General features: G+C 36.1%; 1 protein-coding gene across 2 annotated transcripts; it reads right to left on the bottom strand.

The window, feature by feature from the left end:
• Positions 1-316: 316 nt before the first annotated feature.
• On the bottom strand, positions 317-26,815 carry LOC142353737 (GTP-binding protein 10-like). 2 transcript variants are annotated; one of them, XM_075406081.1, is made up of 6 exons: positions 26,636-26,815; positions 22,615-22,804; positions 22,033-22,184; positions 7,470-7,658; positions 6,834-7,080; positions 317-804 (listed from the first exon to the last, which is right to left on the bottom strand). In XM_075406081.1, exons 1-6 carry the CDS (start codon positions 26,790-26,792, stop codon positions 423-425), a joined length of 1,317 nt encoding a protein of 438 aa, XP_075262196.1. In that variant the 5' UTR covers positions 26,793-26,815; the 3' UTR covers positions 317-422. The 2 variants fall into 2 exon arrangements, with proteins under 2 accessions (XP_075262196.1, XP_075262197.1); XM_075406082.1 differs by having other exon boundaries at positions 22,611-22,804; positions 26,636-26,773.
• Between the last annotated feature and the right edge of the window lie 628 nt (positions 26,816-27,443).

Here is a 27,443-nt window from a genome sequence, read left to right as displayed (position 1 = left end):
CAAAGCCCTACGAATTAGTTTTCCCCAACTTAATGACTCGACCTCTTCCAGTTTGTCACGTTTCTCAAGACCAAAAAGGACGTAATTTGTTGAGACAAAAAATTGGTCAGATAATTGTTAGCACAGAACAGAAATCAACTGAGGGAAATAGATCGAGTCGTCAATTCGAGTTCCATGCGGTCGGTATAGTGCGGTTGGTAACAAAAACTCATAGCATCTCCAAATCGGAGTGCTTGGTCTCAAGAGCTGATGTGAATGCATACAATAAAGAAAATTCGACGAAATTGCCTAACCATTTTCTTTGCAAACTCGAAAAGAGACAGCAAAAATGTTAATCTAATTTCCAAGTGATAGACATATCCAAAACAGTCAGTCAGTCCCATTTCACTGAATTATTTATCATTTCACTGATCACTATAAAATCAAGACACAAGTCCATGAGTCAAATCAAAAGCAAGTCTTTCTTGTTTCTCTTCAGCTGTCAAACTTAATCCACCTTCCACTTCCTCCAATGCCACTTTGTCCAACTCTTCTCTGAACAATTCCGCCACTTTATCCAGTCCAAGTTTCTCTTTAGCCGAAACTTTAACCACTTCCGTGAAATCTGGGAATGAAAAGGGTTCGAATTCTTTGATGCTTTCAGGAACAAACTTTGAACTGAGTGATTCAATAATAAAGTCAGCTTCTTCGTGGCTTTGGAGGTCTTCGACTTTGTTCAGCAAAAGAATTCCGGGTTTGAACAGCAAACTGGCATCGTACAGTTCTAGTTCTTTCATCAACAGCAACAGAGTTTCGTAACCAGATCTAAACCCATGGAACCATAAGAACACTACAAAAGAAGTGATAAACTAATTTGTTCGAAAAATTTTTTGTCATTTTTATAAAAACATCCTAGCATGATGCAGTCGTTCAAATATTCGGCTATTGGGATAATAATAATAGTTTACGGATTACGCATAATACAAAAGGGCATTTACATAATTTATTTATTTTCAGATGTCACCTGCGCTCCGAAAGGACACCATTCACCCCTATGGATCGTTTTCAGGCGCCTTTGCTCGAGGAAGATAAACAAGAGAGTTTGTTGGGATTAATGCAGGGAAAAGGACTTACTATGTGTCTAAAAAATTTCAAATAAAATCAAAACAAAATTCTTGGAGTTAAACGGCAATATACAGCTTATAAATATCGAATGGCTCCAATCAGCCAAAAATATAGTTTTTTATGTCTAAAGAACCAATAACAGTTTTTAAGGAAATTTGTAGCAAAAATTTCAGCCTCTTTTTCTATCATTTTTCTTAAGCTTTTGAAAAAAGTAGGATCCAACCCTAGCAAGCAGTTGCATAGTTCTCTCAACCTTACTGTGATTGAGCAGTTACTTACTTTAGGGTAACTAACTTTAAGTTGTTTTTTCGTTTTTCTCAGCCCATCAATTTTAATCAGCTCTTTTTCTTCGACTTTTTGCAGGTGTTCGACACTGCATTCGTTTCGTATCACTTTTATCAGCAACTTTAGCAGTTCGTAAATATGAAGTTCTTGTGTGCTGTAGATGTTGTTCTCTTCGCGTATTTTTTGTAGTTGACTCAAATTTTTTCTTAAAAAAGATTATTCTCAGCAATCTGTTTACTTTGTTATCAAAAGGCTATAGAATACTTTTTGTCGTCGACCCATAGGCTAGGACTCCGTACTGTATGATTGGCTGTACATATGTCTTATAGACTCTTATCATATGCGGTGCTTTTAGGAATTTTCTCAGACGATAAAACATAGCAGTGAACTGATTCAGTTTTCTTCTGGATAATATTGCTATGTTCGGCAAAACTTAAGCGGTGATCTAGAATGATGCCTAAATACTTGAAGCTCTTCACATTTTCTATTTTTTCCGCGTAAAATGAAAAGCCGTCTTCACTGGCTTTCTTTTGTCTGAAAGACATTGTCTGTCTTTTTTTTGATAATTAGTGTAAGCTTATTTTGCTCTAGCCAGTAAGTAACATTGCTCAAGGCCAATTGATGCTTGCTATTTATTGTTTTTGGGGTTCCAGTGGTTTTTATAGCGGTATCGTAAGCAAAAAGATAATCTGTACTGTTTTCAATTTTAAATGAAATGTCATTTATATAAAGAATGAACAGCAGCGGTCCAAGGATGGAAGCCTGCGGTACGCCAAACGACACTTCTCTAGATTTTGAAGTTCTTCCATTCACGTTTACCACCTGTTTTCTATCGTGCAGAAATGAAGCTATTATGCTATTATGGTCGACAATATCAAATGCTTTTTTCAAAACCTTTATTTCAATTGCTTTACTTTGTTTATTTACTCTGAAATCCTCTAACAATGAAACAATTGCGTCGGTAGTGCTGTGATTTGATCTGAACCCAAATTGATTAGCTTTTAGTATCTTGATATTTTCTATATATTTTAAATTCTACCGAAAATCAGGAATTCAAATATTTTGCCAATGATAGGTAATAAAAAGGTCGGTCTGTAATTCTCTGGTTTGCTCTGGTCTCCGTAGTTATGGAGTGGTGTTATGGATGCTATTTTAAACGACTTCGGAAAATTTCCCTCCACAAAACATTTGTTGAAAAGCATCGTCAGAACCGGTGAAACACTTGCCGATACAGCTTTGATATAGACGTAGTTCAAATTATAGCAATCTGTGCTATACTTTTTCTTAGTCTTAGCAATAGCGGCAGTAACTTCTTTTTCATCAATTGTCCTGAAAAACATTGAATTTATTTGTTTTGCTCTGTGTCAGTTTTGGTGAAGGAAAATTTTTTGCCATCTTAGCTCCTATTGTAGCAAAAAACTCTATTGAACTTATCAAGATCTTCAACAGCGTTCTTTTCTACTGTTTTTTCATCTCCATCGATGTTGACTACTTCGTTAACAAACTGAAAAAATTTCCTGTTTCTGTTTCCAGGTTCTGTCATTATTTGCTTTTCATAAAATCTTTCCTCTTATTTTTTTCCTCACAATTTGGATTGCTTTTCGCGCGCTTGTTTATCACTTTGCATTTTTGTTTTTAAATAACGATTCCAGTTGGCTTTTTTTAGCTGAGCACTCTTTTACTTCCCTGTCGATCCAGTCTTTCTTGGTGCCTTGATTTGATGGCTTTAGTGGTAAAAAAGAGTATTGAGTGCCTCAACCAGTTTCTCATGTTCGATCTCTGCACACCGGTTAGAATCACTTGTTAATAATTGGCCGCTCACTGATTCAAATAATTTTCTGGAGAATACAGTTGAATTCACCAATGAGATTATCATCGTCTAGTTTATTCCAGTTTCTTCTCAGTAATTGAACACTTTCAGAACTTTTCTCTTCTTTTACAAGCTCTAGTCCCAACCTGTTTGGTTTTCGCTAATTTTGGTTTTATCAATTAAAATTTTTGATTTGAAGTTTGTAAAAAAAACGTCAAAACAAGTTTTTGTCCTAACTGCTTCGCGCGTTGCAGTTGAGGGTCTACAAGAGCCAAAGCATTCATTTCCATCTGGTTAGTTATTAGGATCGATTTTGCCGATTTCTTCAAAAAAAAATAAACATTTAGGTCCCCACACACGATATGTAGAGTACTGGGTGTTATACTTATTTGATCAATATAGGAAGAAAGTTTTCCAAAGGTTTCTGCTTTTGTAGCATTGGGCGGAATGTATATACAAGTCACTACGTTTTATCGCAAAATTTAATCTCCAAACTAATAGCTTGCAGAATGTTTGTATCAACTGATGCAATTCTTCTCTTTGCCGCTTTTTTTGTGTACAAAAATACCAACACCACCTCTTTTTTTCTGTTGGATGTTTCTATCTCAAGGTAGTTCTGTAAAGAAAAACAATCGCTTTCAAAGCTACTTTTTTAACCAAGCTTCAGTGAGGCAGATTGCCACTGGCTCAACCTCAGTTTGACTTATAAAAAATTTGAATTCATCAAAGTTTTTTGTTAAGGAACGAATGTTTTGAAGAAGTATCCACTTCTTTACCGTTTTACCTGAAGTGCCCTTGTTTTCTAAAACCTCCATATGTTCTTTTGTCTGCGTTTTTAGCATTATGCCTTACTGGTTTTTATCAGCATCATCCTAACAGCGCATGAATGTTAAACAATTTGGGATATTGTGAGGGGGAGTGATTACAGGCCACGGCACGTCGGACGAATTGCTCTCGAACGACTAGTGGGAGCTCGAATCTATTGCAGCCTGCTTTAGTCGGGGTAACTAAATTCACTAAGCTACGAATGACGTCATGAGACGTTATTGTATACTACTATAACCACTAACAAAATTTGTAAGTAAAAAACATAAATTTTGACGCACTTTTATTGTTACTTTTAGTAGTGAACTGACGCCACTTCAGCGTAGCTGTTGACACTGGTGAATGAGGGAGAAATTTAGATCACGCAAAACGAAAAAGTCAAGCGCGCAAAAATCAGCTGGGCTCAAGGGAGTCAAAACCGTCAAGCTAAAATTTGGCATAGAAAAAAGAGCCGGTAGAATACCGGAAACGACTGGAAAAGTCGTGCAATAAAAACTCTTATCTAACCCTAAGCATTTCAGAAATATGAAAAAAACTAAGCAAAACAGTGAAAAAACCAATTTTTAGTGAGATATGTTGGTAGTAGTTCGGGGGCGAGGTAGGTGTGTGTGTGTGTGTGGGGGGGGGGGGGGGGTAGTTGAAGGAGGGGGTGGGGTGTACGTTAGACAGACTGGAGGGACTTATATGGGATCAAAAAATCTCAAAATTACCTTTTCACTTTGAATATTACCATCAGTTCTTAATGCTATACATTACAAGCTAAGCTACTTTTAAAGTCCGTTGTTCAAAAACAGAAGTCAATGTTCGAAAACTAAAGTCAAAATTTCAAGTCATAACTTCAGCTTTAAAAACAGTGGAAAACCAATAGTCCTCTTCGAGTCGAAAAAAGATCAAGACGTTTACAGTAGTTGCTTCATACTTCGTTCGAGAGCAATTAATCACATGCTTGAAAAAGTGTACGTTTAACAAAGCCGGCAGATTGTCGGAAAACAGCCGCGATAAAAGTTTGTGGCCTTTCATGGAATTGAAACAACTTATGAAATAAGATAGACAGATTGACAAATAGTCCTTTACTAGATATTTTGGGTTAGATTCGGACTGTCACTTTTATGAGACATATAAGCTCTATAAGGAAAAAGCCCCAACAGAGCTTTTTCAAAAAATAATATTTGAAATCAAAAACTCAAGACTGAAATACTCAAGAATTAGAGCATATACGTTTGGCACTACTTAGATGCACACTATTGATCTTTAACTAGTAAATGTTCATAAAATTTAATTCATTAAGTGAGCTCAGAAGGCATTTTTTGAGTGAAGGAATTGACGCAATTGACCAAAAAGCAGAACAAATGACGTTTCGCACACAAATTTAAACTGCAAAGCAGTAGTCACTGAAATTGAAAAAGTCAATGGTCGCAAGAATACTCGATGGAGACGACGAATTAAAAAACATAGCGCGACAAGTCCTGAATTACAATCCAAAGAATTAATTTAGCTTTGAACTGACAAAAAAGAAGCCGTGTTAAAGGTCCAATAAGAATAATTAGTTCGACACCACTGAGATTAAGCATTTTTACCGCAAGAACAAAAAAACAAGAAAGACTAAAAAATCAGATCAATTTTTCAAAGACATGGTCAAAATCAAAAAACGACTTCTAAGAGCTCATGCCACTAATTAAATTCCCTTGTTTCTCATTATCAACCGATGAAACCTGTCATTAATGAGGTTAAGTGATAACAGCAATAAGTTCAATAAATAATCGCAAAACTCAAATATTCAATGATAGTTTAAAAACGGGCAGCGTATAAATCAAAGAAAGCAATAGCTATAAATCGAAAAGACTTTCAACAACAAGAAAACCTTTTTTAGAAACGAATGCCAACGGTCAATAATGAGACAAAGATATAAGATAATAAAACTAACAAGAAAAACTCGCAAAACTCAAAAATTCTATAATATTTCTTGAAAACAATTGATGTCAAAGTCATAGAAGGTATCAAATTTGAACAAAAACAATTTAATCGACTACAATTACCCCTATTTGCAATCTATTGGGCCTGTTATTAATGAGAATAAACGATAAGACAAGAAAAACTACAAAATTACAACAAAAACTCGAATATTGACTCATAATTATTGAGGAAAAGTAGTGTCAAAGTAATGAAAACTAATAAGCTATTAATTCGGACCATCAATTAGGTTCTTTTGCGCCTCATTATCAACCAATGAGACCTGTCATTGATGATACTAAGTGACAAGACAACAGAAATAATTTTTCAGAGAGGGTAAAATCAAATATTCGTTAATGTTTTTTGACAAAAAAGTGTTCAGCTCATAAAGAGTTTCAGCTGCACCTTGATTAATTCTCGCAATTTCAACCAGGCGCAATTAAGACATATATGTATCAAACTAAAAGCACAAAAGGAAAAGAAACTCTGATAACAGAAGTCAAATTTACGCACGTGAAAAAAAAACTCCCTCTCAAAAACCGAAAATTTTTTCAAACACCAATTCTGACTCCACTTTAAAGGTAGTTTGAAAAAAATCACGTTTTTAACCTACTCTAATTTCGCTCCCTTTAGTGCTTCAGCGTGGCTAAAATCACCTTTGACTTCTCACTGACGTGAAAAAGCCGAAAAACGCGTGAATAGATCTTAAAAAAAGACAGTACACCAATACAATCCAAATCCTTTGGATTGTAAAAGACCACGATGTCCCCAATAATAGCGGTTATCGCTTCGCCGCTATTAACAAAGATCTGTGGCGTAGACGATCTTTATCAACGACTGAACACTAAATTTGGTGAACCTGTTTGGCGATGTCTGATTCAGCTGAAATCCATTCACATCTGTGACATAAGCCAACACTTTAGTCCTCTCCACGTGTTTGAGAAACCTGTGACCCAATCCGATATTCTCATGGGCACCCTCTATCAACCCTGGAGTGTCAGCCACTGAGATCTTCCTCAGGTCCCCATATCTGATATGACCGACATTTGGGTGTAAGGTTGTGAAGGGGAAGGCGGTGATTGATGGCTTAGCATCGGAGAGTTGAGCTGCAGAAAAGTCAAATTTAAGTTTTTAACACTTTTGGCGCTGAGAAAAAAACAATTTTGGCGATTAGAAAGAAAACAGAACGTCAATCAGTCCTCTTTCACTGTTCAAGATACCCTTTACGAGATGTTGGTAATTTTTGCTTAAAACCCTGTTTAAATAAACTTCGAAAAGTTTGAACATCAATAATGGTTAGTGTTACTTATTAAGGTGGGGCTGGCTATCAAATAATATTATAAAAGGTTCTAGTAATCATAATGTAACTTCACAGGATGCGTGTGGTCAGTTTATGAGTTGAGTCGCAAAAAAGTCAACTTCAAAACCACGGCCCAGATAACCGCTAAAACACATTTTACGAAAATTATAGATTAAACAAAAAAATTCAGCTCACACAATAGTGTCGATTTTCCCGCATTTGGAAACCCGACAAGCCCAACATCTGCAATGAGTTTGAGGAGAAGTTTAAAAGTGCCAAAAGAACCCTTTTGTGACTGGAAGTCATTGTTGGGACTGCCTCCCTGGCCCCCTTTGGCAACCTGGACCATGTCGCCTTCTCTATTCAAATCCATCAATTGGCGACCTAAACAATAAATTAAACAACTTAATGAGCAACTCCGACAGATTGCAGTAACATATAAACAAGGCCGGATATAGAACCAAGGTAATATGTCGATTCAATTTATAAAAATGTACAACATAGCAGGCCGATCGGGTTTTCTGGGTTTAACAGTTTCTACTCTGACTCTGTTTTATGAGAATGATTCTGTGCATTTTAGATTGCTCTGCTCAGCAACTGCTGTCTGAAAGCACTTTGAACAGAATGAGCGAAGAGTGAAACTACGCTAGATTCACGCAAAATGACGAAAACGTGGCGAAATGAGGTAAAGCAAAACCATTATTGGCTGGCTAAGAAAAACATAGCTGCCACATTGCCAGAAAATAGCCGCAATCGCTTCGTAGATATGCAGTCTCAAAAAAACAGTAAAAAAGACAGACCAAAAAAAAATTAGTCTTGTCATTGAAGGCTGAGACGTTATATTTTGATTAAAAATCTGTATTAGTTTCCACTGCCTCTATTAGCTGCTCTCAAATAACCTTCATTTAGAGTGACACACACCCATTTGACCTTATCTCTTTGAATTAAAGTAAATAAAAGACAATTTCAAAATGAGGAAGTCATTTTTGAGAGTGAGGTAAGTCACGTGTGACCAAAAACTTAATCACGTGAATGAAAAAAAACACGCTCCAATAAGAGCGAAAAATGACGTCACGCACGCACTTCAATTGAAATTGCATGAACGAATGAACAAAAAGTGGTTGTGACGTCATATGGTTGTAACAAAAATCTTGACGAAATAAAAAACATAGCAGGACAAGTCCTGACGTACAATTCAATGAATATTCATTGCAAAAAAAATTCTAAAAAACAGATCAAAAAAGCAAAAGGAAACAGAAAATCATTGTCAAAATGCCGCTGGGGAGAACAAAAAACCACTAGCGAGAAATGTAAAATTGATTCTAACAAAAAACTAGGCTTGGATTGAACCACGAATGGATTGGGGAAACCATTTAGAAAAACATCCGATCCAAAAAACTGAAAAAACCAGTAAAAACCAAAGTGAAATTGCCGCATATGAACAAAAAACCACTACAAAAAAAGAGTCAAACACCGTTTTCATACTCTACTTTCAAATTAGAACGAAACATTTTCACGCCGCAAAACCACTCGCTTTTTCGCTCCATTTTCTGTTTTGGCGTGACCAAAATCACTACTCCAATTTGACTTCAAAGATCATGAAAATGTGTGAACAAATCTTTAAAAAAAATACAGCGCCCCAATACAATTCATATTCTTTGAATTGTAAAAGCAAAGAGAAGCGCAATAATAACTCCGGCTATCGCTGTGCGGCTACTAAAAATATAAGCGAAAAACGTCAGAAGAATTGCTCTCGAACGACTAGAGGTAGCTGTAATCAATTTGAGCCTGCTTCAGTCGGGAGGGGGTGTAGTCTGAATGGGACTAAGAAATTCACTAAGAGCTTCGCATAAACTCATTAGAGCTTTATATATACCACTATAAAATTAAATGGCACCAGTTCCGGCGCACTTATCATTCGACTTTTAGTATTACCTTGCCGCCCATTGAGTTCAGCTGCTTGAACTTGTGACTGAGAGAGAACTTTAAAGCACGCAAAACACAAGCAAGGGCGTAAAAGTCACCCAAAAAAACGATGAAGCGAAAATTTTAGATAAAAAAACACACCACACCCGGCAGATTGCCGGAAAACAACCACCGTTGATTCCCATAGCCAAGATTGGGATTGAAGGCAAAAAAATACTAATGAAAAAAATTGATTTTTATACACAAAAACTTTTGAAGTACGAACTATTTTGATGGTATTTTGGAGCTGAACATACTCCTGTTTCGTAGCGAGACACAACAGGGGCTAGTATCAATACCAATAAGCATTAGAGATGTTAACTGAGAACAAAGTTCGAGTAACGGGCATCTAAAAATGGGCTATTGGTTTATCCAGGTTCTATTTCTGATTTCGTTTTTGATACTGACTCTGTCCATTTTGAATTGCTTGCTGAACCAATGCTGTCTAAAAACACTTAGCAGAATGAAAAAAGAGTGAAACTAGCCTAGAGAAGTCAAAAACATTTCATGCAAAATGTTGAACAAGCTGTGAACTAAGGTAAAGTCAAAAAAAATTATTAGTAGAAAAAAAACATAGCAGGACAAGTCCTGACGTACAATTCAATGAATATTCATTGCAAAAAAAATTCTAAAAAACAGATCAAAAAAGCAAAAGAAACAGAAAATCATTGTCAAAATGCCGCTGGGGAGAACAAAAAACCACTAGCGAGAAATGTAAAATTGATTCCAACAAAAAACTAGGCTTGGATTGAACCACGAATGGATTGGGGAAACTATTTAGAAAAACATCCGATCCAAAAAACTGAAAAAACCAGTAAAAACCAAAGTGAAATTGCCGCATATGAACAAAAAACCACTACAAAAAAAGAGTCAAACACCGTTTTCATACTCTACTTTCAAATTAGAACGAAACATTTTCACGCCGCAAAACCACTCGCTTTTTCGCTCCATTTTCTGTTTTGGCGTGACCAAAATCACTACTCCAATTTGACTTCAAAGATCATGAAAATGTGTGAACAAATCTTTAAAAAAAATACAGCGCCCCAATACAATTCATATTCTTTGAATTGTAAAAGCAAAGAGAAGCGCAATAATAACTCCGGCTATCGCTGTGCGGCTACTAAAAATATAAGCGAAAAACGTCAGAAGAATTGCTCTCGAACGACTAGAGGTAGCTGTAATCAATTTGAGCCTGCTTCAGTCGGGAGGGGGTGTAGTCTGAATGGGACTAAGAAATTCACTAAGAGCTTCGCATAAACTCATTAGAGCTTTATATATACCACTATAAAGTTAAATGGCACCAGTTCCGGCGCACTTATCATTCGACTTTTAGTATTACCTTGCCGCCCATTGAGTTCAGCTGCTTGAACTTGTGACTGAGAGAGAACTTTAAAGCACGCAAAACACAAGCAAGGGCGTAAAAGTCACCCAAAAAAACGATGAAGCGAAAATTTTAGATAAAAAAACACACCACACCCGGCAGATTGCCGGAAAACAACCACCGTTGATTCCCATAGCCAAGATTGGGATTGAAGGCAAAAAAATACTAATGAAAAAAATTGATTTTTATACACAAAAACTTTTGAAGTACGAACTATTTTGATGGTATTTTGGAGCTGAACATACTCCTGTTTCGTAGCGAGACACAACAGGGGCTAGTATCAATACCAATAAGCATTAGAGATGTTAACTGAGAACAAAGTTCGAGTAACGGGCATCTAAAAATGGGCTATTGGTTTATCCAGGTTCTATTTCTGATTTCGTTTTTGATACTGACTCTGTCCATTTTGAATTGCTTGCTGAACCAATGCTGTCTAAAAACACTTAGCAGAATGAAAAAAGAGTGAAACTAGCCTAGAGAAGTCAAAAACATTTCATGCAAAATGTTGAACAAGCTGTGAACTAAGGTAAAGTCAAAAAAAAATTATTAGTAGAAAAAAAAACATAGCAGGACAAGTCCTGACGAACAATTCAAAGAATTTTCATTGACTAAACAAAAAGCTAGACCTAGAACGGACTATGAATGGATTGGGAAAACCATTTAGAAAAAAAACCGATCCAAAATGATGAAAATCAAAGTGAAATTGCCGCATGTGAACAAAAAACAACTAGCGAGAAAGCGAATCTTTGTTCAAACACTGTTTTCTCACTCTACTTTAAATTTGGAGCGAAAAAAATTCACGCCGCAAAACCATTCGCTTGTTCGCTCCACTTCCTGTTTCGGCGTGACCAAAATCACTACTCCAATTTGACTTCAAAAATCATGAAAATGTGTGAACAGATCTTAAAACAAATTCTTTGAATTGTAAGAGGAGCGCTATAATAGCCGGCTGAAAAGCTGAGGCGGTTAGTTAAGACACACACACGTATACAAAAATTGCTTCTCTTGGAGAGCAGTTAAACATAGTTGCCAGAAAATAGCCACGATAGCTTCTTAGATCTGCAAACTCAAAAAGATAAAATAGACCAAAAAAATGCCTTCTTTTTAAAAGCAGATTTGAAGTGATCGTGACGCAAATTGCTTGTAACACAAAGCATGACCAAAAAACCAAGAGAAGGCCAAAAATATCCACAGGAATCGCTTTGCGGCTAACAATAAAAATTAGAAGCTTCATAACAGCCGGGCCAGAAGATGAGGGCGGCTATTTAAATGAGACGAATAATACCCTCACTGTCGTTTTGCAGCAACTGAAAACTGTTTCATTCATTCAAATCCATTGATTCTTCATTCGAGAAGCCTTGGCAGTGGTAGCAGTGGGAAGCATTCTTAAGACTATATATACCTCAAAATATTTTGAAGTACTTTGAGTGTTAATTGTAAGGTACTACGCAGCAACCTGTTAACCTGAAGCACTGTCTATCTGAGCCACCAAGTGCGTTCAGCTGCTTCAAAAATGTTAATGACGGGATCATTTAGATCAAGGATAACTCAAAAAGCCGTTGATGTAAAAGTAACTCGCATGTTCGCTCCACTTCCTGTTTCGGCGTGACCAAAATCACTACTCCAATTTGACTTCAAAAATCATGAAAATGTGTGAACAGATCTTAAAACAAATTCTTTGAATTGTAAGAGGAGCGCTATAATAGCCGGCTGAAAAGCTGAGGCGGTTAGTTAAGACACACACACGTATACAAAAATTGCTTCTCTTGGAGAGCAGTTAAACATAGTTGCCAGAAAATAGCCACGATAGCTTCTTAGATCTGCAAACTCAAAAAGATAAAATAGACCAAAAAAATGCCTTCTTTTTAAAAGAAGATTTGAAGTGATCGTGACGCAATTTGCTTGTAACACAAATCATGACCAAAAAAACCAAGAGAAAGCCAAAAATAGCCACAGGAATCGCTTTGCGGCTAACAATAAAAATTAGAAGCTTCATAACAGCCGACCCAGAAGATGAGGGCGGCTATTTAAATGAGACGAATAATACCCTCACTGTCGTTTTGCAGCAACTGAAAACTGTTTCATTCATTCAAATCAATTGATTCTTTTCATTCGAGAAGCCTGGGCAGTGGTAGCAGTGGGAAGCATTCTTAAGACTATATATACCTCAAAATATTTTGAAGTACTTTGAGTGTTAATTGTAAGGTACTACGCAGCAACCTGTTAACCTGAAGCACTGCCTAACTGAGCCACCAAGTGCGTTCAGCTGCTTCAAAAATGTTAATGACGGGATCATTTAGATCAAGGATAACTCAAAAAGCCGTTGATGTAAAAGTAACTCGCATGTTCGCTCCACTTCCTGTTTCGGCGTGACCAAAATCACTACTCCAATTTGACTTCAAAAATCATGAAAATGTGTGAACAGATCTTAAAACAAATTCTTTGAATTGTAAGAGGAGCGCTATAATAGCCGGCTGAAAAGCTGAGGCGGTTAGTTAAGACACACACACGTATACAAAAATTGCTTCTCTTGGAGAGCAGTTAAACATAGTTGCCAGAAAATAGCCACGATAGCTTCTTAGATCTGCACACTCAAAAAGATAAAATAGACCAAAAAAATGCCTTCTTTTTAAAAGCAGATTTGAAGTGATCGTGACGCAATTTGCTTGTAACACAAATCATGACCAAAAAAAACCAAGAGAAAGCCAAAAATAGCCACAGGAATCGCTTTGCGGCTAACAATAAAAATTAGAAGCTTCATAACAGCCGGCCCAGAAGATGAGGGCGGCTATTTAAATGAGACGAATAATACCCTCACTGTCGTTTTGCAGCAACTGAAAACTGTTTCATTCATTCAAATCAATTGATTCTTTTCATTCGAGAAGCCTTGGCAGTGGTAGCAGTGGGAAGCATTCTTAAGACTATATATACCTCAAAATATTTTGAAGTACTTTGAGTGTTAATTGTAAGGTACTACGCAGCAACCTGTTAACCTGAAGCACTGCCTAACTGAGCCACCAAGTGCGTTCAGCTGCTTCAAAAATGTTAATGACGGGATCATTTAGATCAGGGATAACTCAAAAAACCATTGATGTAAAAGTAACTCGCTTGTTCGCTCCACTTCCTGTTTCGGCGTGACCAAAATCACTACTCCAATTTGACTTCAAAAATCATGAAAATGTGTGAACAGATCTTAAAACAAATTCTTTGAATTGTAAGAGGAGCGCTATAATAGCCGGCTGAAAAGCTGAGGCGGTTAGTTAAGACACACACACGTATACAAAAATTGCTTCTCTTGGAGAGCAGTTAAACATAGTTGCCAGAAAATAGCCACGATAGCTTCTTAGATCTGCAAACTCAAAAAGATAAAATAGACCAAAAAAATGCCTTCTTTTTAAAAGCAGATTTGAAGTGATTGTGACGCAATTTGCTTGTAACACAAATCATGACCAAAAAAACCAAGAGAAAGCCAAAAATAGCCACAGGAATCGCTTTGCGGCTAACAATAAAAATTAGAAGCTTCATAACAGCCGGCCCAGAAGATGAGGGCGGCTATTTAAATGAGACGAATAATACCCTCACTGTCGTTTTGCAGCAACTGAAAACTGTTTCATTCATTCAAATCAATTGATTCTTTTCATTCGAGAAGCCTTGGCAGTGGTAGCAGTGGGAAGCATTCTTAAGACTATATATACCTCAAAATATTTTGAAGTAATTTGAGTGTTAATTGTAAGGTACTACGCAGCAACCTGTTAACCTGAAGCACTGCCTAACTGAGCCACCAAGTGCGTTCAGCTGCTTCAAAAATGTTAATGACGGGATCATTTAGATCAGGGATAACTCAAAAAGCCATTGATGTAAAAGTAACTCGCTTGTTCGCTCCACTTCCTGTTTCGGCGTGACCAAAATCACTACTCCAATTTGACTTCAAAAATCATGAAAATGTGTGAACAGATCTTAAAACAAATTCTTTGAATTGTAAGAGGAGCGCTATAATAGCCGGCTGAAAACCTGAGGCGGTTAGTTAAGACACACACACGTATACAAAAATTGCTTCTCTTGGAGAGCAGTTAAACATAGTTGCCAGAAAATAGCCACGATAGCTTCTTAGATCTGCAAACTCAAAAAGATAAAATAGACCAAAAAAATGCCTTCTTTTTAAAAGCAGATTTGAAGTGATCGTGACGCAATTTGCTTGTAACACAAATCATGACCAAAAAAACCAAGAGAAAGCCAAAAATAGCCACAGGAATCGCTTTGCGGCTAACAATAAAAATTAGAAGCTTCATAACAGCCGGCCCAGAAGATGAGGGCGGCTATTTAAATGAGACGAATAATACCCTCACTGTCGTTTTGCAGCAACTGAAAACTGTTTCATTCATTCAAATCAATTGATTCTTTTCATTCGAGAAGCCTTGGCAGTGGTAGCAGTGGGAAGCATTCTTAAGACTATATATACCTCAAAATATTTTGAAGTACTTTGAGTGTTAATTGTAAGGTACTACGCAGCAACCTGTTAACCTGAAGCACTGCCTAACTGAGCCACCAAGTGCGTTCAGCTGCTTCAAAAATGTTAATGACGGGATCATTTAGATCAAGGATAACTCAAAAAGCCGTTGATGTAAAAGTAACTCGCTTGTTCGCTCCACTTCCTGTTTCGGCGTGACCAAAATCACTACTCCAATTTGACTTAAAAAATCATGAAAATGTGTGAACAGATCTTAAAACAAATTCTTTGAATTGTAAGAGGAGCGCTATAATAGCCGGCTGAAAAGCTGAGGCGGTTAGTTAAGACACACACACGTATACAAAAATTGCTTCCCTTGGAGAGCAGTTAAACATAGTTGCCAGAAAATAGCCACGATAGCTTCTTAGATCTGCAAACTCAAAAAGATAAAATAGACCAAAAAATGCCTTCTTTTTAAAAGCAGATTTGAAGTGATCGTGACGCAATTTGCTTGTAACACAAAGCATGACCAAAAAACCAAGAGAAGGCCAAAAATATCCACAGGAATCGCTTTGCGGCTAACAATAAAAATTAGAAGCTTCATAACAGCCGGGCCAGAAGATGAGGGCGGCTATTTAAATGAGACGAATAATACCCTCACTGTCGTTTTGCAGCAACTGAAAACAGTTTCATTCATTCAAATCAATTGATTTTTTTTTTTTTTTTTTCATTCGAGAAGCCTTGGCAGTGGTAGCAGTGGGAAGCATTCTTAAGACTATATAGACCTCAAAATATTTTGAAGTATTTTGAGTGTTAATTGTAAGGTACTATGCAGCAACCTGATAACCTGAAGCACTGTCTAACTGAGCCACCAAGTGCGTTCAGCTGCTTCAAAAATGTTAATGACGGGATCGTTTAGATCAAGGATAACTCAAAAAGCCATTGATGTAAAAGTAACTCTGAAGAGTTAAAGCGTTCACTCAAAAGTTTTGCTTAAAAAGACGGACATTGTACTAATTGCTCCACTCTTTTCGATAGAAATTAATGAAATTCATTCTGCAGAAAAATCTAATAACATAGCCGGCGGATTGGCAGAAAATACTTGCGATAGCTTCGTAGGCCCATAGTCTCACAATGCCAAGCTATCTACTCAAAACAGAACATAGGCTCAATTAATCCTCCATAAAAAGCCAATGAGATCTGTCATTATCCAGGAAATTTCATACGACTAAAAACACAAAGTAAAAACGATAGTTAAAGACAAATGAAAAAACATCAAATAAATTCTTCGAGAAAGGGGTGTCGAAGTTGTTAGAACCATAATCGATGCCTTTAAAGACTTTTATATATTCAATTTCGTCTTAATTTGAACGCCAATAGAATAATATGTGAACTGTCAATAATGTGATATTGTGACAATACGACAAAAAAAACGCGAAGAACGGGCCAATGTCTAAAAATCAAGAAAAAACGTGAAATCTAGTAGTATCAAAGCCAGAAAACCAAAACTTAACGCGTAAAACCGCAAAAAAGATTCAGGAGAAAGAAGAGGAAGAAGATGCATTCTTTCTTTGCTGACACTCAGCTGCTAGTTGACCAAATTAAGCAAAAAATAGTGCTAAGTTCAATAAGCCACTGTTTATTTAAAATTCAAACTTTTTTAAAAGTCAAAATGACCATAATCTTTCGAGTGAAGAAACTAGATAAATAAATTTGAAACTGCTGAGTGAGCCAATTGGACCTATCAACAAGGAGCTTTGATTTGAACTGTTCTGTTCTTTAATAAGCATAAAGATCAATTTTTTTTTCAAAAAGACCAACTGATTACAATCCGAATTATTTTTGGATTTTAACAAACCAAGATTGGACCAAAACCAGCTTTGATATTGCTGTTCGTGCATAAAGAACACTCAGTTGCTTCGAATGTTATAGATGTAGATAATTTTAGTTCCAGCCTACTCTCAATGGAAGTGGAAGCCGGACTAGCTCACTTTGTAGTTTACAAAGATTGTTTAAGTCGTTTTGAGAGTGTACTTTTGGAAAATTTATTCAAAGGACTAAGGAAGCCTAATTCGGTCAATTTTTGATGAAGAGGCTAAAAAATTAAATCAAAATAGTCACCAATACCTTTTGTCATAAAAAAAATTCAACAAAACTATTGTTAACAATTTTTAAATATCTTAGCAAAATTGATCAAATCGGTCTAATATTCAAAAAAATTTAAACAACGATAACTCGCTCTAGAAAACGAATTTCAAAAAAATTTCGTTCTGTATTCCACGCTGGACGGGCTTTTTAATGATATCACTCACAACTCTCTACGATGAATATATCAAAATTGATTAAACTAAAAAAAATCCAATTGAGTATTAGAAAATCCAATTGAGTGAGCGGTTGGCTTCGTCAGTAGCTAGTCACAGTTTAGTTAGGCCAGCTTTAGCTTGATTTGACTCTGTAACTTTTAGTTTTCTAGCCTTGTTAGTAAATAAATCAAATAAAAACTGATATTTCAACAATTTGCCAAATTTAAAAGAAAAGCTTCCCGATTTGTGAAAATGTTCAAAATTAATTATTATCTTTGAAGTTATGTCAATTAACCCATCTGCAAGACTTGAAAAGCGTCGTTGGTCAGTAATGATCAGAAAAGGACAAAAACTAATCAAAACTTTCAGAACCAATCGCAAATTTTCACAAAATTTTGTATCTAATAAAATTTAAGATTTTAAAATCTTAAAACCAATTCATTGCCCCATATCCCCATTTCCAGCTCTAAATAGTTTCACTGGCTCATAAAGATCCATAAATTTGGAACATGATAATTTTCAGAAAATTTGAAAAAATTAAATTTTATCAAAAAATTGCCTAAGCTGGAGTCATTTAAATATTGATAACCATTCCAATAACTCTAGAAACTATGCAACAGCTTATCATGAAGCCTTGGAGGAGGTCCCCAGAACCATTGTACCGGACAAAATGATAGAAATATCAAAAAGATAGAAAAAATCGCAAACATTTTTAAAAATTGCTGATATTAAAATCTTGAAAAACATTCCATTACATCTAGAAGCTATGCAGTAACCTAAAATCAAACCCTAGAGAGGGTTATGTATCTCTTGAGTCTAAAGAAACCTAAAAATTGACAAAAATGTACAAAAAACTTACAAAGAATGCAAGTTTTATCAAAAGAATTGCTAAAATTTGTCATATTAAAAAATTGAAAGCTAATCCATGGCGTATAAATCTTTTCGCGTAACTTTATATCAAACCCTTAAGGACGTTTTCTAGCCCCTGCGTCCAGAAAGACGTGAATAATGTAAAATAAATGCAAAGAAAACTGAAAAACCGTTTGTCAAAAAAATGCACAAATTCGTGATGTTAAAATATTGCAACAGTTCCACTACCCCTTGAAACCATGCAGTAACCTATTATAAAACCCTAGACGAAGTGCACCGGGGGGCTAATGGGAAGGGAGGGGGTGGGCAACAGTGGGGTGGGGGCAATGGCGTGATGGGGGGTGGGGGCAACATTGGGGGGTCAACAGTGGGGGTGTCTTCAACATCGAAGAACCGCCCTTCACACCATAAGTATAAGTCTCCAAAACAGTTTGAGCTGAAACAGAGCTGAAAGGCTCTAATAGCACTTAATGCCCGCTGGGCGCTACCTGTTTATCCCGTTTTTCAGGGCGAAAAGTCTAAAGCGTCTGACGAAAAATCAGTCGAGCGAAAAATCGCATTAGAAAAAGACCGACAGGACTAATCTTATTGCTACAAACTTCGTTTGAGAGCAATTAACAAAGAAGATTAGGAAATCTCAATAAACAAAACCGACATTAATTATTTAAACTCCTGATACCAAAAAGCCAAATAACTTTGCAAAAAAATCGAATCCTGATGAAACGATCGAAAGAAAGAAAGCAAAACTCAAGTTGTTTAATGCATAGCATTGAATTCAGTCTTGCTAATATTCTGTTTATTTCAGTTCTAGCTTGAAAAGTCGTTTTTCGTTCACAACCACTACCACGCATCCTAAGGAGTATTTTTTCTCTGAGAGCATTAGCTTATTGCTCTATCATAATAATTTTAATTATTATTTATTCACAAAAAAGACTCATCATGGCAATGACTATAGCAGTAGTACAACCATTTGATCTCTTCAAAATTTCTAGTACTCAATTACGAGTTTTCGGACGAACGAACTCGGTCTATGGTGAATTTTCCGATGAATTTAAATCTTCTTTTGACTTCTTTGATTTGTTTAACTGTAAGAAAATCTCTCAAGCACGTCAAAAACCAATCATTTCAATTTAAAAAATCTGATTGAAAAAGTATATTGAACAAGTCGCCTGCCTATGCTAAAAAAATTTCAAAACAGTCACTCTAGCAGATCTTATCGCCCAGACATTTCTATAGTTTACAGAATTCTAAAACATAGCCGGCAGATTGCCGGAAAATAGCCGCGATAGACGCTTGTGGCCTTCCATGAATTGAAACAACTAAAGAAATAATATAGACAGATCGACGACCCGTCCTTCAATAGACCACTCGACTTTTTGGGTTACATTGGGACTGTCAGTTTTATGACACATACGCTCTAAAAGGAAAAAACACTGAAAGAGCTTTTTTCAAAAGTGATATTGAAAATCAAAAACAACACTAATACTCGAGAAATAGGGCATATAAATTTGGCACTCATTAGATGCGCACTATTGATCTTTAACTAGAAAATGTTCACAAAATTTAAAGTTCCGTGAGTGAGTTCAGAAGTCATTTCTTTAGTGAGGTAAGTCATGCAATTGACCTAAAATCAGAAATGACGTCACTCACACAAATTTTAACTGCAAAGCAGTAGAAGCCAATGAAGTTATTGAAAAAGTCAATTCCAAGAAGTCAGGTTGTAAGAATCATCGATGGAGACGACGAATTAAAAAAACATAGCAGGACAAGTCCTGAAATACAATTCAAAGAATTGAATAAAAAATCAGAAGTACTCTACCTGACCAGCACATCAATTGATTAATGCCAGCCAAAACACAAACAAAATCATCTAAAAAATTGAGAAACCAAAACAATCAAACAAACTACACAAAGATATACTCATTGCTAAAACTCTTAAAGCTTTTACCCTTAAGGCACAATTTGATCCCTTTAAATATACCTATTTCAAAAATATGTTCAACGCCAATTTTTGTCTCTAAAATCGGTCCAGTATTATATCTGCAGGATCTGAAAAAAATCATTGGCGCTTGAAGACCGATTAACTCGAAAATGACCGAAAAATTAAAAAATGAAATCAATTGCAAACTTTAATGAAATGTTGCTGAAAGTCGTGATATTAATATATTCAGAATCAATTCTGTGTCTCTAGTAGCTATCCAGTAACCCAATTCCAAGCCTTAAAAATTCATTGGCTCAAAGGTCAATAGGCAATAATTTTTAGAAAATTCAAATTTCAAAAAAAGTTTATTCTATTTCATGTTGAAAACCATGCAATTGCTACCTAGCAACCATTTATTAACATACTATCAAACCCTGAATGAGGTTACCTGGCTCCTTAGGCAAGAAAAACTGAATAAAAGACAAATGTTTTTGAAAAAAACTTGAAAAAGGCAAATTTTATCGAAAAATTTCTTATATTCGAATTGTTGAAAACAAATCCATTGACACTAAAAACCACACAGTAACTTTTTTATCAGACCGTGGAATAGGTTTTCTGGCACTTGAGAATGGACATATATCAAGAATTGACAAAAATTTTAGGAAATCTTAAAAAAATTGCAGATTTTATCAAAAAAAATGCTGAAATTCGAAACATTAAAATGTAGAAAACAATTCCATTGTTACTAGAAACTATGCAGTGCCCTATTATCAGACCTCCTTAAGGAGATTCTCTGGACCCTGAAGCTTGAAAAACTCAAAAAATGACAAATATTTTCAAAAAAAATTGCACAAAAATAGTATCATTTTGCGTTTTGTATTAGTTCATAAAATAGTCAACATAGCTGGCAGATTGCCAGAAAATAGCCGCGATAGATTTGTAGACCGGCAGTCTAAAAAAAAACAGTAAAAAAGACAGACCAAAAAATTCGTCTTTTCATTGAAGGCTGATCTGTTATATTTTTATTAAAAATCAGTATAAGTTATTGCTGCCTCTATTAGCTGATCTCAAATAACCTTCATTTAGAGTGACACACACCCATTTGACCTTATCTCTTTGAATTAAAGTAAATAAAAGTCAATTTCAAAGTGAGGAAGTCATTTTTGAGAGTGAGGTAAGTCAAGTGTGACCAAAAATTTAATCACGCGCATGAACAAAAAAACTCGCTCCACTAAGAGCGAAAAATGACGTCACACATGCAATCCAGTTGAAATTGCACGAACGAATGAACAAAAAGTGGCTGTGACGTCATATGGTCGTAACAAAAATCATGACGACGAAATAAAAAAAAACCAAGAGAAGGCCAATAATAGCCCCAGCTATCGCTGTGCGGCTATTAATAACAAGTAATTTTGTCTCGCAAAAGGCCTTCATGAAATTTTAAAAACTTCAACCTAACACTAATCAAACAAAAAACTAAAAAAAATCAGAAACCATAAAAAATTGTACCATTTTGAGCCAAAAACTCCTGAAAATGAGCTTTTAACCTTAAATTAAGGCCATCCCAGCAGCTGAACCACTCTAAACACTTGAAGAACTACTAAAACCCACTTTTGGCCTCTACTGAAACTTAATGCCCGCTGAGCTTTACCTGTTTATCCCGTTTTGAAAGATCAAAGTCATTGAAAAATGTGAACACATCTTAAAAAACACAGCGCCCCAATACAATTCAAATTCTTTGAATTGTAAAAGAAAAAACCACGATGTCCCCAATAATAGGCGGTATCGCTTCGCGGCTATTAACCAGAGAACAAATGGACTAGAGTATGGATTAGACAGCCTCACTTGAAGTCACCTGAGACAAAAGATACCTTTTACGTCACAGACAGATGTACCAACTGGCACCTTGTAAACCAGATCGAGTCCTCTCTCTCCCTTCAGCTTCCTCTTCCCACTGGACACTCCGTCTTCTCCCTTCAGTTTCAACAATCTCTGACCATGCTTGGGTTGAATATCGGACATCCTACACACAATTGTATACTTCATTAGAAAGTAAAATTAATGGCCCATCAGGAGAAAAGGTAATAATTGTGGCATAAAATCCACCACAAAATTTGAGATAAGCCCTCATTTGCACTATGTTAGCGGTTTCATCATCTAAATCTTGCCCATTTTAATCACTTCTGAATCCATAAATAATAGTTGTTAATATGTATTCTAGGAAATAAAAAAAATAGGTGACTCCGCTTTTCAAAAAATCAATATAAAAAGTGGTTATACTTCATGAGTAATAATTTTTATTTCGCAAATTTTCTAACTTTTACTATGATGAACTACTAAAATATTTTCGCTTTTTTTCATTTTTCTCAAAACAAAGATTCCAACAAGAAATAACACGAAAACAGTACCGTCTTGGTAGTTACAATAAAAAACGATTGGAGTAACTTACGTGCCTCTTTGCCGCATCAGCCACCAAATAAACATCTCCCCCGTCTCCACCCACGCCCCCCATTTTAGGTAGACCCTGTCCACTCCTGCCCCCGTAGGCATTGTATTGCACTTGGTCTATGAACCTCTGGTCTCTCACTCTCAACTCTCTTCTCCAGTTGTAGTCACTGGTACTGACTCTCTCCACATACGCAGCTGCAAATTTCACATCATTTCAGTTACAACCTCAATAACAAGTTACATCTATCGCCATACTTGCCATCCCAAAACCTGTAACTACTTAGTAAAATGATTAGCTATAAAAAGTAGCCGCGACCTATAGATACTTAAAATATTAGTTAAGCAAATTTTCGATCTCAAGTGTCCAAAATATTTACCTAACAGCGAAAAAAAGGAAGCAAATGCACTCAATTAACGCAATTATAAATATTTGTAGGGATTCTGAAGCACATATAAACGATTAATAAGCCTTAGTGGTTCAAAAAACAGTTTTAAAAAAATTAATAAACCATGCCAGTTTTCACAAAATTTGTTTTTTTTTAAAATCAGGCCCAAGAATTAGCGAACTCAATTGTGACCCTTCCCAGTAAAACGGGTAACTTAAATCATTGGCGGTCAATAAAAAATATTCATATTAGTTGATCTCAAAACGGAATTAAACATAAATACGCTACTACAACTACAAAATTTCAAACAATTGTCATAATTATCACGCAATTCCTACACAATTCAAAACACAGAAAATGGGCTGGCTGTAGCCTAGATAAATCTTCTTTTAGGGATGCGAAAACATCAGCTAAAGGTATGGTTCGAACCCCAACCTCCTGCGTACGCTTCCATCACATTAACTGAGGTACTAACCACCACTCGCCTATAAGGGCCTTGTCAACGTCTCCCAAACAATCAGTTTGGCTTGATCAACAAAATTTATTTCGAAGTGACAAATTGATCTCACTCAAAAATCAAAAAGAAGTTCACGAAAAAGTCATTTGAGAAGACCAAGCTTATTCTAGAAGAAAAGCGCAAAAACGCTCACGCGAAAAATCTGCATAAGAGATATACAAGTTTGCAAAATTCTCATTCGAGAGCAATTAACCACCTTTAAACAACTACATCAGACATACATCACAATAATTCCTGTTATTCAATTTAGGAATCTTTTCCGTTTGTGCCCCCCAGCACCCCGTTTGTTCCATTTTATTTGCACCCCCAAGACGCACGTGCTATTTTTATATAATGATTTACTATGTTATGGCACATGTGTAACTGAGGGTGCATAACCTATTTTGGGGACACAAACGGAAAAAATCCCAATTTAGTGGTAGATTTTTCGTAGATTTAGTGTAGAAAAATATTCCTGACAAGAATGAATTAAATAAAACCGTTCAAAACTTTGCATTCTCTGTAAGAGACTTTATTGTATCATGTTCTACTTAGAAAAATTTCTAGAAATCCTCAAATTTGTTATTCTGCGTAGAAAGTTTTTGAACCAAAAAAACAAAAGAGATTCCGATGCACCGCAAACTCCCTCATAGGAGCCAACAGTAACTTATCGAGCTGGCCGATACTTTTACCATCACTTTCAATGACGCCATCAGATAATTCTAATCAGCGGCTTCAACAAACCAAAATATCTGCTCTTTCTGTAAACAATAATTCATGTCAAGCCAGAATTATTGTCCAGCACCAAACATAGCTGGCAGATTGCCAGAAAATAGCCGCAATAGCTTCGAAGATCTGCAGTCTCAAAACAACAGTAAAAAAGACAGACCAAAGCTGATTTGGTATATATTTTGATTAAAAATCTGTATAAGGTTTTGCTGCCTCTATTAGCCGGTCTCAAATAACCTTCATTTAGAGTGACACACACCCATTGACCTTATATCTTTGAATTAAAGTACATAAAAGTCAATTTCAAAGTGAGGAAGTCATTTTTGAGAGTGAGGTCAAGTGTGACCAAAAATTTAATCACGTGAATGCAAAAAAACTCGCTTCACTACGAGCAAAAAATGACGACACATGCACTTCAGTTGAAATTGCATGAACGAATGAACAAAAAGCAGATTTGAAGTGGTTGTTACGTCATATGGTCGTAACAAAAATCGCGACGACGAAGTAAAAAAAAACCAAGAGAAGGCCAATAATAGCCCCAGCTATCGCTGTGCGGCTATTAAAAACTGCGGCATTGTCTAAGGTTTTCGATAAAAAGACGAATGAAGTGTTACATTGATGACTACCTACAAACACATGCTACGTTGGACTCGACTGGCTTCAAATCAAAACACTAAACGACAGATGCTTTTCGCAACCAACATGAAAAAAGCTTTAAATTACGATGTCTCCACAAGATTTATCTACAGCGTTTGTCTCAATTATTGTATTGATTTAAATCAAAATGCTAGTTTTTCTCCAAAAAAACACATTTTTTTAAAAATACATGAGTGAACGAAATAAAACAGTTGTATTACACTACCTGTATTAGAATACCCGGAATGTTATTACGTTTGTTACATCAATCAAAACATGTTGTCAATTAAAAACAACAGCAAAACGCGGCAATCAAAACCCTCTATGGCCCCAATAAACATGACTCGAAGTCAGAGCTAAAACTGAAGCAGAATTTGTTGAAGCAGAAAACGCAGTAATTGAAAAACTCAAGGCCTTGTTTTACGAAATAAAAATCTTGTCCCTAATGAAAAACGAGTTTTTTTCCAAAGCTTGGAAAATCCCTGCGTTTGACCAAATCCAGTTTAAGCGACGGCATTGCTAATTGATTGAACGCCAAAGTTTTTGAATGACGCTTGCTCACTAGCAAACATAAACCGACTAACGTCGAACAATTTGCTCTCGAACGACAGGCGGGGCAATTTAATTCAGAGGGGGCTGTAGCAAAGAAAAACTTACGCCGACAAGTGCAAAACATACGCCGACAAGGGAAGGATTCGAACCCGCGACCAACTGCGCCCCCGACTGCAGCACTTACCACTCGGCTACCTGTCCTTAATTGTCTCCTAGCTTACAATCGCTTTGATTTTGGCAACGGACTTAATTTCTCAAAAAGAGCAATTTAGGTCAAGCAAAAATTAAGAAGTCAATCGTTAAAAAGTCACTCAAGTGAAATCGGAAAGATGTTCTAAAAGAAAAAGGTCAAGCAAAAATTGCGCATAAAAAGACACGTTGCTTCATAATAGCTGCTACAAACACTCCGTTCGAGAGCAATTAAAAATAAAGACGTTAAAATTATTTTATGCAAGAATTTACGAGGCACCTAATTGTACTGACTTAATGTCTCGTTTTTATTGTGTTGTTCAATATTCTAATAACAAGGAAATTTAGCGTTTTTATACCTTATCTTATTAAGTTCCAATGCACTTGTTTTAATGTAAGCCTGATTTTTTTCGCTTTCAACCAGCAGTATTTTGATCTGCAAGGCATGCTTGTTCGCACATATTTGCCTAGGAAGCCAAAATTTTTATTCTACTAACGGTCTAACTGCCACTTACTCATTTATTGGACTTCTCGCTATCACAGATGGGACGAGTTATTAATTTATAACAATTGCCATTACAACCGTGAACAAATATTAGTTACAGTTGACATATTTTAGCAGCTGCTGAGGTGACAGGTCCGGCTTTATGTACGGCACATTGGAGCGGTAAGAACCCAAAATTATTACATTCAATAAAACAGCTACTTTAATACCTTTTTCAATTGTTTTATTATGAAGATGCTTGAACGTTTATACAAATTGACTTGTAAAGTTGGAACTTTATTTACTGGTAAGCAACATTGAAAGTATCAATCGATGCTCAGCTCAACTACTGACCACTCGTTCCATTTAGGTCCAATATTCAACTTTCGCTATTTTAAAGACGCTTTAGCTGCAATTGTTTTTAGGACTTCTTCTTGAAAGATAAAAGCATAACCAATTAACTACAATAGTTCTTAACTGTTTTTAACTTTGAAAACTAAACGCTGGCGGAATATTTCACCAAGTGGACATGATGATCTTACACTTTGACTAACCATTAGTACGCTTCTTAGAATTCCGTCCTTTCGTATCATCCGAAGAACTGATATAATCCGATAGAAATCTGACAGGGTACATCCAAGCACCAATAGCACTCTGACTATTTGCATTTTGAATGGACCACCGACACCTGCAGCACCATCGGCATCTCATTATTGATTAAAAATTCATTTAATCTGAAATGAGAATAGAATAAGGCGAACTCGACACCTGTTGAAAAACTCGGATTACCGCCAGCAAAGCGGCATGTATATTGCAACCATCACGTGGGGGTTCGTGTCCTATATAAATTCTGTCGAGAAAGGGTCATCAGACGACAAGTTTTTAAACGACGCGCTGTTAATTGTAAAATTTTGATTGCTGAGGCCACCCTTACTGAGAGCGCGGAGGAGGGTGATAAAGTAATCACATGACCGCACGTGGACAGAAAATCAGAAACGAAAAAAAAAAAACGAAATTTTGATCACACTCCATTTTCTCACCTACCTGAAAATTAGTGATAAAATCACTCGCTCATTCGCTTCATTTCAGCAAGACCACAATCACTACTCCAATCACTACATCCAAATCATGTAAATGTGTGAAGATCTTAAAAAAGATAGCCGGAAGAGTGCGGAAAGGACTCAAAGTGAAATTTGACTTCGACTCCAAGTAAATACTTCTACTTGATAAATTCAATCAGCCATTTACTCCTTTGAACGACTAAACTTGAAACAAAACACGCGGGAAAACTTTCGAAAAAAGATTACGGCAGAACCTTTTGACATTATCTCGAAAATAAAAGATTTTTTTAAGTTTTGACAG

This window comes from Convolutriloba macropyga, chromosome 14, assembly GCF_964194025.1.
Source record: "Convolutriloba macropyga chromosome 14, txConMacr16.3, whole genome shotgun sequence".
Lineage (NCBI taxonomy): Eukaryota > Metazoa > Xenacoelomorpha > Acoela > Convolutidae > Convolutriloba > Convolutriloba macropyga.
This window is presented reverse-complemented; position numbering and strand designations above follow the sequence as displayed.

What these genes read in the sequence shown, in the direction of transcription:
- LOC142353737 (XM_075406081.1), bottom strand. Translation starts at nt 26,792, where the DNA reads ATGAGATGCCGATGGTGCTGCAGGTGTCGGTGGTCCATTCAAAATGCA. An exon ending in TTCTAAGAAGCGTACTAATG is followed by an intron (nt 22,805 to 26,635) that starts GTTAGTCAAAGT and finishes TGAAATTTGCAG; the next exon opens with CTGCGTATGTGGAGAGAGTC. An exon ending in GGGAAAATCGACACTATTGT is followed by an intron (nt 7,081 to 7,469) that starts GTGAGCTGAATT and finishes ACTTTTCTGCAG; the next exon opens with CTCAACTCTCCGATGCTAAG.